Genomic DNA, 13,925 nt, shown 5'->3' with positions numbered 1-13,925 from the left:
AACATTTCTGAGTTGTGTATATGTATTTAATCATTGGAGAGTACATATTCAATTTATCAAATAGATGTGCATATGTTTTCACGTGTTTGAACATTAAAGGTCCATTTTTGTATATTTATTCTATGATACATACCTTTCTTTATGAATCACCTACATTTGATTTTCCGATGTGCTGGGTATGTGAAAATACTTCTCTATGAAATGTTTTTCTTATTGTGTGCCCTTACAGGTGGTGTACTTAGCAACCTCATGTCCTCTTTTCGGGATGTACTTGTTGGTGTGCTGGTAGGAATTGTTTTGGGAATGTTTACTCGATATTTTCCAAGTAGAGATCAGGTAAATAAAAAATAATCTATTGTTTGGAAGTACAGTATTTCTTTCAAAAGACATTTCTTTCAAAAATTTGAACTTTTAGAAGATCCGTGAAATAATAAATTTAATATTTAGTTCTCTTTCTCCAAAAGAGGCCTCCAATGCCTACTCTGCTTAAAACTGAGCACAGTTGTGATTGATCCAGGTCAGTGGCCCTAACTGAAGTCCCGGCTTTCTGATTAGGCGAATAAGGAACAGGAAAATGTACTTAATTCAGAGTAGCTTCTCCATTCCATCCCACTCCTTTCTTCATTAAATTCCCTGTTGACTCCTGACATTTTTAAAAAAATCTTTTTCCCTCAAACTTTACGTTGAACATTTTTGGAGAAATATATTCCCATTTATCTCTGCATATTTTCTGACTTAAATTCACTCCCTCTCCCTTTGACCAAGGAAACACTATCAAATTCAACCCTTGCCTGCCCTAAAGGATATGCCATTACTCTTAGATTTCTGTAACTTCCATCTTAATTTCCCTGCAATTATTGTCTTAGCTAAAAAGATATTCAGACATTTATTTTTAAGAATTCTTTGGATATGTTATATGGAACTACAGGTTATATGGGTCTCTTTTCTTTCCTTCTACTCTTACAGTTAAAGTATTATAACCATTTTATTGACGTTAGTATCAGAGATATGGCAGAAGATGAAACTCAGTAATTGCAAATTTTGTCACTTGATACCTAGTTTGCTAAAATATGTGGTGAGAAAGTCAAAATTTTAGACATTATTTGATACAACATATGAAGACATGGTATCAAAGGGTCAATAATAAATGATAGATAATATGATAATTGTATTATATATTTAACATAAATTAATTTCCAAATATCTATCAAATTCTAGGGAAAACTTGCAGTGAAGAGAGCATTTCTTATTTTGAGTATGTGTGTTTCTGCTGTCTTAGGCAGCCATCGCATTGGTTTGCATGCAGCTGGAGGATTATGCACACTAGTATTGAGTTTCGTTGCAGGGACAAGTTGGTCCAAAGAAAAGGTGAATATTTTTAATACACCATTTTTTAAAAGATAAAATAACTGCATTTTTTTTACATCTATAATGGATATTTTAGGAAATCGCACTCTAGTTGGAAGATGTTCCATAAGTTTGTATCTTCAAGGAAGTGAATGAATCAGTCAAGGAAATAAAATATTTAGAAGAAGGACTAAAATGCAGTCAGAAGTTGAGTTATCACATCAGGCCTCTCTCTTTTTCCCAAGTTTAATGCAATATGATTATATAACTTTTATTGATTTAATTATTTTATTTATTAAAATTTTAGTTATACAATTAATACATGCAAATATGCTCATAAATATTAAAAGAATAAGAAGGGAACTTCTTTGGTGGCGCAGTGGTTAAGAATCCGTCTGTTAATGCAGGGGACATGGATTCGAGCCCTGGTCTGGGAAGATCCCACATGCCGCGGAGCAACAAAGCCCGTGCACCACAACTACTGACCCTGCGCTCTAGAGCCCGCGAGCCACAACTACTGAGCCTGCATGCCACAACTACTGAAGCCCGCGCACCTAGAGCCTGTGCTCCGCAACAGGAGAAGCCACCGCAATGAGAAGCCCGCGCACCGCAACGAAGAGTAGCCCCCGCTCACCTCAACTAAAAGAAATCCCGCGTGCAGCAAGGAAGACCCAATGCAGCCAAATATAAATAAATAAATTTATAAAAATAAATAAATAAATAAATAAATAAATAAATAAATAAATAAAACAGTAAGAAGGCCCACATATGGAATACAATGTAAAAGACTCCCTTTCCCCCACCATTGCCAAATATCAAATCTCCTTCCCAGATCATTTCCTCTAATCACTCCTCTATCTGTAGACATTTAGATCACTTCCATGTTTTGTTATTACAAACAGTACTTCCATGAACAATCCTATTCATGTGCGGTTTTGCAAATGTATGAGAACTTCTGAAGGAATAGATTTCTAGAAGTGGAATGGCTGGATTTAGAAATTGTACATTTCTATTTTGATGGGTACTGCCAAATTATCCCTTAAAAGGATTTTATTTACACTGTTTACTACCAACGGTGTAGGAGAGTCCCTAACACCTAAACCCATCAACAATCTTGGGTATTATCAATTGTTCTTTTTTTTTTTTTTAACAATCTGATGGGTAAGAAACTATATTACATTGTTATTCTTTATTTATATTTCTCTGATTAGTAGTGGAGTAAGCTTCTATTCATATGTTCTTTTATAACTACTGATTCATATTCTTTGCCCATTTTTTAATTGGTTTATTAGCCTTTTTGTTCCTAATTTATAGAGTTTCTTTATATGTTAGGGCTACTAATTCTTTGTTATCTACATGTTACATGTAATTTTTGCTTATCTTCAACTTTGTTTTTGATGTCTTTTGTATGGCAGTAAAATTTCCTATAGTCAAATCTGTCAGTTTTTCCTTTTTGGTTTTGGGTTCTGCATCTTGTTTAAGAAAGATTTTTTCACCCAAGATTATGAGATTATAAACATTATAACATCTTATATATTATCTAATACTTTGGTAGTTTGTTTTATTTTGCATTTAGTTCTTTAATCCATCTGGAATCTATTTTTGTGAATGATGTGAGGTAAGGATGTACATGTGTGTGTTTATATATATGTATTCATAGACATACATATATATACATACATATATATATGCATATGAATTGTATAATCTATTTTTGCCAAAGTATTTATTGATTAATCCATTAATTATTCAATGACTTAAGTGTCTCTTTTAACATGTGCTAAACTCATATGTATATATATATATATGTATATATATATATATATATATATAAATTTACTTCTGGAATCTATTTAAACTTATCTATTTCTATGCCAATACCACTGTACTTTAAATCACTGTAGTTTTATGTCTCAAAATCTAATATAGAAGATTCCTTCTTATTATACCTATTTTTAAATTATTTCTTGGCTGTTCCTGCCCATATTCTTTGTTAGATAAATTTTAGAATGAGCTTGAGAACTTCCCTATCCAAAAATCATATGGGCATTTTGTTTAGTATTCTGAGAAATTCATAATTGTAAGAGAAATTAAATCACTAATAATAAATTACAAATAAATGAAAACTACTAGTTTTTTTACATGATAAAGGAAATCAAAAAGTAAAGATTAAATAGATTTTAAAGATTAAAAGTAACAAATAAGATAATGTGCTACAAAGAAGAAAGAGTAATATTGGTTTTCCTTTGTTACTTCCTTTTTTAAACTTACTTTTATAAACGACAACCAGAAAACCTAGTCGTAAGGGCAGTAGTTATGAAGACAGTTTATGCCTCAAACAAAGGATATTAAAGTTTTATGTATCTCCACCTGTAAAAAAAGATAAACCCAGACTGAGACTAAAATCTCTTCATCCAAATTCCTGGAAAAGAGCCAGAGTACTGTGATGTCACTAGGGGCCTTTCCTATAACCATGTAATTGTGGAAGCAGCACTGGGGGAGTTCATTCCCGGAAAGGGAAGTCAGGCAGGCAACCAAGTTAGAATCTATTAAATGTTCTGGTTTGGTTTTAAGGAGAAAATAACTTTGATGTTTTCAATATGGGTCCTTTTGGAAGCAGGCCTAACAGATTACCAGAATTTTTTTCCTAGTTGTTTAGGACCTATCAGGATTCACTTTCATGGGATTTGGTCCCAGGATAATTTTTAGTGGAGGTCTTCCCAACTCATTTTTTTTTTTTTAAATAAATGTATTTATTTATTTTTTTATTTTTGGCTGCGTTGGGTCTTCGTTGCTACACGCGGGCTTTCTCTAGTTGCAGTGAGCGGGGACTACTCTTCTTTGCGGTGCGCGGGTTTCTCATTGTGGTGGCTTCTCTTGTTGCGGAGCACGGGCTCTCGGTGCATGGACTTCAGTAGTTGTGGCGCACGGGCTTCAGGACCCGTGACTCGCAGGCTCTAGAGCGCAGGCTCAGCAGCCGTGGCGCACGGGCGTAGTTGCTCCTCGGTATGTGGGATCTTCCCAGACCAGGGCTCGAACCTGCGTCCCCTGCATTGGCAGGCATATTCCTAACCACTGCGCCACCAGGGAAGTCCCCCCAACTCATTTTTGAGAGCTGAAATGTCTGAATGATCTTGAGTATGTTCTCATCAGGCATGATGTAGTTCTATCTCTGTTCAGTTGCCTTACAAACAAAATGTAGAACTCTTACTGTACCATCAGAACATGTGTGGATCTTCAAAGACCTTACTTGTTCCATGACAGAATTACCAAATAATATTTTTATTTTATTGCTTTGTAGATTTCTTTTAATCAAATTCTAAGTGTTTGTGTAAAAGAATTAACCTACTCATTTGATTTTTATTGTTTTAACATTTCTTCTACAAATAAAATATCTTAAGTTTATTAAATGTTGAGAGACTTTAAACTTCTGAAATGCAAATACTTACATGTGTCACAATAACTGAAAATTTATTACCCTTTTCTACAGATTAGAGTCCAAAAAATTATTGGAACTGCATGGAATATTTTTCAACCTCTTCTTTTCGGTTTGGTTGGAGCGGAAGTATCTGTCACATCTCTTAAATCAAATGCTATTGGTAAGAATGATCAGAGGCACAAAAATATAAGATTCGAAAATATTTAAGAAAACTTTGAATAATTTTTATTTTTATTTACAACATGTCTTTGAATGCTACAAGGACCTTCTTCAGAAGCACATGTTGTAACATACATTTGTTCTTCCTTTATCCTGTATGCTCTTTGTAACCAAAGACAACCCTGAATATCTTCCCTGAGTGATCTGAGGAAATGGAGATTAGAAATTTTTCTGAGGGGAAATATTGGATACCATTAGCACCTTTTGAATACTTTCATTTATAGTAAAAGTTCAATGTCTGTTAGCTCAGAATTAAATAAATGTAATTTATCTTATTTTTCATCATACCTCCACCATCATATTATCTCTTGCACTTTACATAGAAGCCTCAATCATATTTGTATTTTTATGATTATTGTTTTTACTTAAAAAAATAAAGATATACAGAGACACTAGCCCTAAAATGCTTTCAACCCATTTACAAATCATATCTCTAGACATAAAGAACCACTACTTCCCAAATATTGTGTTATTTATGTTTGTTTTTATCTGTTGCAGGCATTTGTGTTGCTACACTGAGTTTGGCATTATTGGTTCGAATTTCTTTTACATTTGTATTGATGTCTTTTGCTGGTTTTAATTTTAAGGAGAAAATATTTATTGCTTTATCGTGGATGCCCAAAGCTACAGTCCAAGTAAGAACATATTAAGTCATTCTAATTATTTTAATGTTGGTTTTTTAAAAAAATTCTAAATGAAAAAACATCCAGTCACAAAATATGGGCCATTAATCTTACTTTTAAAATGCTTGATTGATCGTCACTACTCATTAAAATTAATGTAATCTTTAAGAAACTCAGTTTTAAAAGCAATTTTTCTGAAATTGAAAATTGTACTTTTAATGACAAATACTTCCTAAACTTACAAAAACATTTTCCTATTTTCCCAAGACATAAAATAAGAGTATATCTGAATGCGCTGAAAAGGGCACAGCATTACTTCTGGGTGTTCCTGCCAAACACACATAACGTCAATCTTATCATGAGAAAACATTAAACAAAAGCAAAGTGAGAGACAGTGTGCAAACTAATTGACCAGTACTCTTCAAAAGTGTCAAGGTCATGTAAGACAAAGACAGACTAAGGATCTGTCTCCCATAAAAGGAGACCAAGGAAACACTTACTAAATGCAGTGGATTTAGTTCAGGCATTGGCTCCTGGTCCCCAAAAAAGGACATTAGTTGGACAGTTGTTGAAATTTGAATGAGGTCTCTAGATTAGTGTGTGTGTGTGTGTATATATAATATATATTATATCAGTATTAATTTTCTGATTTTTGGTTATTGTACTGTGGTCATACAAGAGTTAACATTTGGGAAATCTGGATGAAGGGTATATAGAAAAGTCTTTGTATTACTTTTACAACTTATTTGTGAGTCCAAAATCACATGAGAAGCCCCTGAAAGTGAATGAACTTGGGGGTGGGGGGGAGGGAGCAGCAACTTTGTGCACGGGGAGGGGCTGGTTGTGGGGCTGCAAGATGCTGTGAGGAGAGCTTTTCCTTTAGGTATCAGAGTGTGAGGTGGCAGATTTGCATTATATTTAAAACATTGTTTAAATCTTCAAAAAAAAACACCTTTTTTTTGATTATAAAAAAAAAGAGTATATCTGAAAATTGGAATTTTTACATTTTGCTGAATATTGTAGAGCTAAGTGTTATGATTTTAAACTAGAGACATGTTGATTCTTTTTAAAATATATCTTTCCTATGCCTGGCACCCACTCTACCATACATGAATGCACATATATTATTTTAAATTATATATTTAATTTGTATGACTATTTGATTGATGACTGAATCTCTCCACTAGACTATATAGGAAGGATAGGAACAGTGCTTGTTTTTTCTGTTATTCTTTTTCCCTAGCACTTAACACAGTGCCTAACATGCAGGAGGTACACAATAAATAAGCATTGCATGCCTACAAGAATGAATGATGAATGAATGAAAGAGAGAGAGAAAAGGGAGACCTTGTAGTTTTGCTCTCTGATTCAGTGATAAGGTATTGCTACTTATAGTCAGACTGTTTAACCTGACAATATAATGTCTTGATTTCCTGAGATTTTCTCCATTGTTATTCCAAAACAGAAGTTTGTGAGTTTCCATGCAACAAAACCCTCTATACGTCATGGTTAGAAAAGCAGGTCCTTGGGACCAGGCTGCCTATTTTGAATACCATGTTACTTGCCTATAACCTTAGGCAAGTTACTTTGTAACCTCTCAGGGCCCAGTGTATAGATTCCAAACCTCTTGTCAGTTTTACTGTATCACACTGCCTCCCAGTAGTAAGAACAAGAAGACAGACAACAAAATCCTAAAGAACCGTAAGAAACCTTAGCATTTTGTGTTGTCTCGTTGTAGCCAGGAACCTAGTGGTACATGGTAAAGGCATATATGCAAAGCTCTGGTTTCAGGTGAACTCCTAAGGTTCTGAAAATAATGTGAGCACTCAAAAAATGTATTTAAACAGGGGAAAGCTGAGATGACGAGAAAACAAAAACAGCCCCCAAATGTCTGCACACTGGTTTGTCACTTTTTCACTCTCCCTTCCAGGTATATTTGCTAGGAAGAACATAGGATTGATGAGTAATTTATGAAAATTCCTCAACACTTTGTCTTGTCTCTTTTCTAGTAGTCTAGTGCTAGGTGTTATTTGTTTTAACAGGGCTATTTACTTTTATTATGTGTTAACTCCATTTAACATTTTTCTTTATGCCTCATCTTTTTCTCCTCTAAATGTAGGCTGTATTAGGTCCTCTGGCTCTAGAAAGAGCAAGAATCAGTGCACCCCATTTGGAACCATATTCGAAGGATGTGATGACAATAGCTTTTCTAGCCATCTTGATCACAGCTCCAAATGGAGCTCTAATTATTGGCATTCTGGGACCTAAAGTACTTACTCGCCATGATCCAAACAAAATGAAAGTGGAATTAGCAGGATTAGAACTTCATTAAAAAGTTGATTTGCCATCACCTGCCTGCTTCTCTTAATGAATTCTCTTACATGAGAGAAAAATTAAAAGGTACAAATATGTGGAGACTACACAGAACCAAGGAGTTAATAAATATATGATTTCACTACAGATGTTTCCTGTGACTTCTTATTCCAAAGTTAATTTAATAAAAATAATATAAAATAGAATGCCTTGTTAGTATTTATGTATTTCAAGAACAAAGTAAATTTATAAATACCCTAGGAAAGTTTAAAGAACTCCATCAGGTTGGATTTACTGTCATAATACAAACTAAGCATAATAAAAAATTAAATGAACCTAATGACAGAAAGGTAAGATAGTATAAGTCTCTAAATAGAACTCTCCATCAGGTTAGTAATTCAGTTAAAAAGATTACCAGAAAAAAGAAAAAAAAATGACAAGAATAAAACACACCAAATTTAAGTGGGTCAACTAAATGCATTTTAAATTCTGGTTTTACTACAGTTTATACAGTGCTTTTCACCTGCGTTCCCATCACTTGGCTACATAATTTGTGGGGCCCAGTGGAAAATAAAAATGTGGGGCCCCTTGTTTCAAAAACAGGGAAGAAGTGCAGTTAAAAGAATTAAATATAAAGTGTTTCCCTTTAGACTATTTTATTATGCACACAATATTATAAGGACAATAGTGACACATGGGTAACAACATACACTTTTACAAATTGTAAAAATGAACTTTTGGTGTCATAATTTATATAATACAACAAATAATATCTTATTAACATGATAGCTTGGTGATAAGATTTTCCTGGCTGCTTCTGTGCAAATTTGTGTATTAGGTTCATCAAAATTTATACTTTTAGCAACTCATTTTCAATCGATATAATGGAAAGTGACATCAGTTGCTCTTGACAAATGCACGATCACAAAACATTTTTGATAATTTTTCATTTTGAGAAGGAAGTTTCTGCTGATAAAACCATTATTGGAGCTGTTAAGAGTATTTTACAAGCTGTGATCACATCGGGGTACATTTCTGATAAATTATTTTGAAATACAAATTCTAGTACATCTAGAGCTGATGATTCTTGCAGAATGTTTTTTTCTAAAAAGATTTAACTCTTCATACAAATCAGTTTCATGTAAGCCTGAATTTAGTTTTAAATGTAAATGTATACAACGATACATTGTAAATGTATCAATGTATACAATGATATTTTAATGTTTACTGTCTGACATTTCCTATAACTTGTGGAGGTTATACCAGAAACCAAAAGTGGCTTCATGACTTGTATATAGTTCAATCACCTATTTATGCATTCTTTCGCTATACCTTGAATTACAAGGGAAATTTATTTTAAAATTGTCTTCCTCTTTAATCATTGGTTCATCAAAGCTTGATATGGATATCATGTTTTTTACCATCAAATGTGACAATCTTTAGATTTAATTTCTATTTATAAGCCTTTGGATATTTGTAGCATTACAATAGCTTTCAAAACCAGAGATTCTAAGTTCACTGAAGAGTTCTAATAACTCCTGGCATGCTGTATTGCAATGTCTGTGTGCGCACTTCAATTCTGTAATAATTTACTGCCTGAGCCCCTGCAGTTCCTACCCTGGCCCTCAGGCCCGAGAGTTAATATTTATGTAGGTCCCCCCAGGACAGGCTCCAGGGATAGAGTGCCTCATCTCTCCCAGTGTCTCTTACTGCTGCCACCATCACCACCAGCAACCCAGGCCTAGGTCCCAGCCCCGGCCACCCCCTATCCAGGAGCCCACAGTGCCCCAGGCCACCCCAGGCATATGTGTGTCTGCGTAGCCCAGCAACCAAGCTAGCTGCTTGGAGCGCTGCCCACTGCGCCTGTGGGCACTGCAACCTGGCACATCCCACGTGCATACTCTGTTGTCCTGTCAGACGTCAATTACAGAGCACAAGTTCAAGGAAAAGATTACTAAGACTTTCAAGATGGCGACAGCAAAGCATTAAACGAAGTCCTTCTGAGAGTGGGACTCTGTGAGACTTGAGAGGTTGCACACCTGTGAAGCCAGCCATGATGATGACCACCCTGGCTAATATTTACTGAACCCCCCACACGCCAGACCTGGTGTAGGAACCCATGTAATCCTCACAGCGATCCGATGAGGTCCTGCTATCAGCCCCATTTTACAGATGGGGAAACTGAGCGTCCTGAAGGTAAAGTGACTTACCCAGGGTCACACAGCTAGCAAGTGGCAGTGTCTGCACACCCAGTCTGGCTCCAGAGCCAGTGCTCCTAACAGCTCAGCTGTACATTCTACCTCATTCTACAGCAGCAGGATTATCAACCACCTCTACTCTCAGAGTCCTCAGTGTCTCACCCACCACAGCCCGTCCCTGCAGGCAGGCAGCGCTAGATGTCTGGCCCAGGTTTCTTGCCTCCCAGAGTGAACAGAGGAAAGAGTTCAGGCCAGAACGCCAACCTGCTCAGTCATAGATTCCGGTAATCATACCTAAGGGGCCTGCAGTGAGGATGCCCAAGAAAGATTTATTTAACTGTAGCCGTGACCTATTAGGAAGTCCTGAAATCAATTTGGTGGGCTGTGCCCAACAGTTTTAAAATATGAAATAGAAAAGAAGACAAAGTGTCAGAGTGTACCCCTGAAGTAGAGTGACTATTGTTTTGCATGGGTTTGGTTTTAATTCTATTTGTGTGTGTTGGGTCACACATCAATTCTATTTCTTTCTGTGCCTCCTTGAACGCAAGTCCAGCTCAGATAATTACGTTTCAGCTCTGCTGGCCAGGGGGCATACCCAGTACAGTTGTCACTCCTGCAGTCCGAGGGCACCGTGGTCTCGTCGTGAGCCCCATCACCCCCAGTGATTTGGTTTCCCTGGGGTACTTCATGCACAGGCTGGGCCCGGAGCTGTGGAGGCACCCCTCCTGGAGGGCCTCAGTGACTGGATCTGGAGGGAGTCAGATTTCTGGGCCAAGACTTGGGTCGAGGAGGACGGGGCACCTAGAAGGAGGCACCACGGAGCTCCTGCATCTGGACCTCTCTGCATCAGGACTACCCCAATAGCATCATCCCCCACCCCAGCCCCGCATCCCACCTAGGACAGTGGCATGGGGTCCTGCACTGCCAGCACCCTGGAGGGGTGTGAGAAACCTAAACCCAAGCCAGACCCCATGGTGCCTGGTGAATGGAGTCACTTCAGCAAAGAGGCTCGGCCGTGGGGACGAGCATGAGACCAGGCGACACACTCAGCACCTGTCAGGTGGTCGATCAAGGTCTTATTGTCACCATGAGTTCCAGGACGGATCCTGGCAGAGAGGTTGTCAGAGACAACAGGCACATCCACGTCCAGAGCCCCTGCAGCTTGCAGGCCCTGTGCAGGGTGCCTTATACGGCACAGCTCCTTGGTCCTGGCAGTGACCCCACCAGGTGTTGACATCCCCATTTTACAGAGCAGAAAACTGAGGCTCCAGGAGGAAACGCCTTGCTCAGAATCCCACAGCTGCTAAGTGGAGATAATATACGTCAGGGTGTGTTTGGGCATTCAGACTTAAGTGTTAGACCCGGGCTAGTCCAGCTCCCTTGCAGCAAGTGGGGAAACAGAAATGAAAGGACGGGCTCCAGGCCCCACAGGGTTTTGGAAGCAGAGCTGAGGCTAGACTCAACCTTGCCCACCATCCATGGGTAAAGTTTCCACCTGCACCCGAGGAGGCCCGCCCTGCCTCACTTAGGACCTGCCATTGCCTGCTTCTCTTGGTTTGGTGAAAAAGTCAGGGCCTCAGATCCTGGGACCTGGATATAGTTCAGGCACCACCACCAATGTGCCGTGCATCCTCCTGGGAGAAAGCCACATGTTCTCCTGCCGATAAAATGAAAGGGGCTGAGCTTGGTGAGTTACACAGCCAGCGAGGCATTCGTGTTAGGGCTGTCAGATAAAATATGGAGTGTCCAGTTAAAATTTTTTGAACGATTTTTCAGTATGTCCTCAATATTGCATGGGACATACTTATACCAAAAGTCATTGTTTATCTGAATTCAAATTTAACTAGTGTCCTGTATTTTTATTTGCTAAATCTGGCAGGCCTCTTGATGGTCTAATTTGGGTAATCTGGGTGTTCTTATTCAGCAAGAGTCAGGGAGTGTGACTTTGAGCTGTAGGTAAATGTGGGACAGGGTGACTGTAGGGAGGGAAAGACTGAGTTGGTCTGGAAAGAGACAGATGACCTTCTTCCTGCAAAGCAGCTACCAGTCCTGTAGGCCCATGCGGTTAAAGCAAAGCATTGAATTTCCATAGGATACAGTTGTGATGGAAACCAAATCTGGCCCCCTTGCCAACAGCATCTCACCTCGGGCCAATTACTGGGCTCCTGTCTTTCCATCAGTAAGTGGCTCAAGCAGAGCTGCCTTGCAAGGGCATTGAGTGCATTAAGTGAAATATGTACAAAGCGCCAGGTACAGAGCAGGCTTTCAACAGCACTAGAGTAGCGGCTATCACCCCAGCTGAATGCTGCCATAAACAGGCTTGGAGACACTCCATCATCATCTGCTGAGCAGAGAGACGCTGGGCTCCTCCACAAGGACGCCGGCCAGACTGCACACAGACCCCCCACAGGGTCACAACAAGCTGGCTTCCTCCTCTAGAAATGGTGTCCACTGGGGCTTGCCCTCTGCCCTCCCATTTCTTCTCTAACTCCTTTTTCCTCACTAACCCAAACCAGCTTTGCTCTGGGCGGTCCTGTTTTCACCTAAAATACATTTCCCAGCCTCCCTTGCAGCTGTCTTGGCCAAAAGCTGCCATCTTGGTCCCCGAGATACAAGTGGAAGTTGCTTTCTGGAAACTCTTCTAGAAAGTGGGGCTTTCTGGAAGCTCTTTGTAAAAAGAGGCTGACCGGCTGGAGCCTCCCTTTTGCCCTTCCCTTTGCCCCCACCATGCCTGGAGTGCAGAAGCAATGCTGGAGGTTGGAGAGCTACCCTGGGGGCAATGGATATACGCACAAGAGCCAATGCTGGAGGGAACTGAGTAGAAAGAGGCGCCTGGGCCCCTCTGGGGAGCTGCTGTCCCTGTCCCTGCTGCTCACTGCTGGACCTTTTGTTACGTGGTGAAGCCACTGTGGTCAGGTCTTTGCTTCAGGCAGGCAGACCTAGTCCCTGATGTCTACACCCATGTGTATACAGGACCCACCATGACCCCTGCCCCCGTTTTGTAGCTGTATATCAATTAATAGCCTATAAAGCCCTACAACAGCCCCATAACAGACACTGCTGGTGCCCTACCCACATCCCTTCCAGCTGCAGCGTACATTTCCCTGCTCAAGGCTCTTCTGGCCTCCTGTGCCCACTCCCCACCCCACCCTGCACCTTGTCACCTGCACAGCAGGCTGGAAGGAAAAGGAATTGACCCTTCCTGGAAGCCATCCTCCAGCACTGATGGAAGGGACTTGGTGGATAAATACCCCACCTTCCAGGCCATTGGGTGGGATGCTCTCAGGTAAGGGTCCTTCCCTGGCTCCCAGAATTTCCCCGGGGGCTCAGCCACAGTTTCTTGCTTATACAGTGTACCCTCTCATGTCTGTCCTCCCCTCCCTGTTTCATTTCCCCACTCCCCTACTGGGGATCACCTCCCAAACAACCTGCTTCATGCAGGTCCTGATCTCAAGGTCAGCTTCCAGGGGACCTAAATTCATACAAGTTGACTGTGTTACTCCATCTTCATCCCATCCCTTGAGGCTGATGGGCAGCACTACTGCCTTTATAATTCAGCAGAGGAAACCAAAGTGTCCAAGAGACCGAGCAGGAGAGGGGCTGCTCAAAGTGCGCCGGAGGCTCAGGGCTGCCGGGCCCGGTGTGCTCTGCGAGCAGGTATGCACTGCACTCACTCTCTGTGCTTGCAGAGGCAGGCACACTCCAGCAACATTTTCCCAGATTAAAGCTGCTCAACTTTTAGTCCGTAGAAGGAATACTTACAGGGCAGACGCTGCCAAGCCCCAG

The 13,925-nt window shown here is 39.7% G+C and overlaps 1 protein-coding gene across 1 annotated transcript in view; it reads left to right on the top strand.

Annotated features, from left to right (window-relative positions):
* Positions 1-8,033, top strand: part of SLC9B1 (solute carrier family 9 member B1) — a 47,073-nt gene extending 39,040 nt beyond the window's left edge. The window contains exons 7-11 of the mRNA XM_007191122.2: positions 230-336; positions 1,219-1,368; positions 4,838-4,946; positions 5,504-5,640; positions 7,748-8,033. Of these exons, the coding sequence (XP_007191184.1) occupies positions 230-336; positions 1,219-1,368; positions 4,838-4,946; positions 5,504-5,640; positions 7,748-7,960 (716 nt within the window). The 3' untranslated portion in view covers positions 7,961-8,033. The remainder of the gene's footprint in view (positions 1-229; positions 337-1,218; positions 1,369-4,837; positions 4,947-5,503; positions 5,641-7,747) is intronic.
* Positions 8,034-13,925: the final 5,892 nt, after the last annotated feature.

The sequence above is a fragment of the Balaenoptera acutorostrata genome, chromosome 5, assembly GCF_949987535.1.
Source record: "Balaenoptera acutorostrata chromosome 5, mBalAcu1.1, whole genome shotgun sequence".
NCBI lineage: Eukaryota > Metazoa > Chordata > Mammalia > Artiodactyla > Balaenopteridae > Balaenoptera > Balaenoptera acutorostrata.
This window is presented reverse-complemented; position numbering and strand designations above follow the sequence as displayed.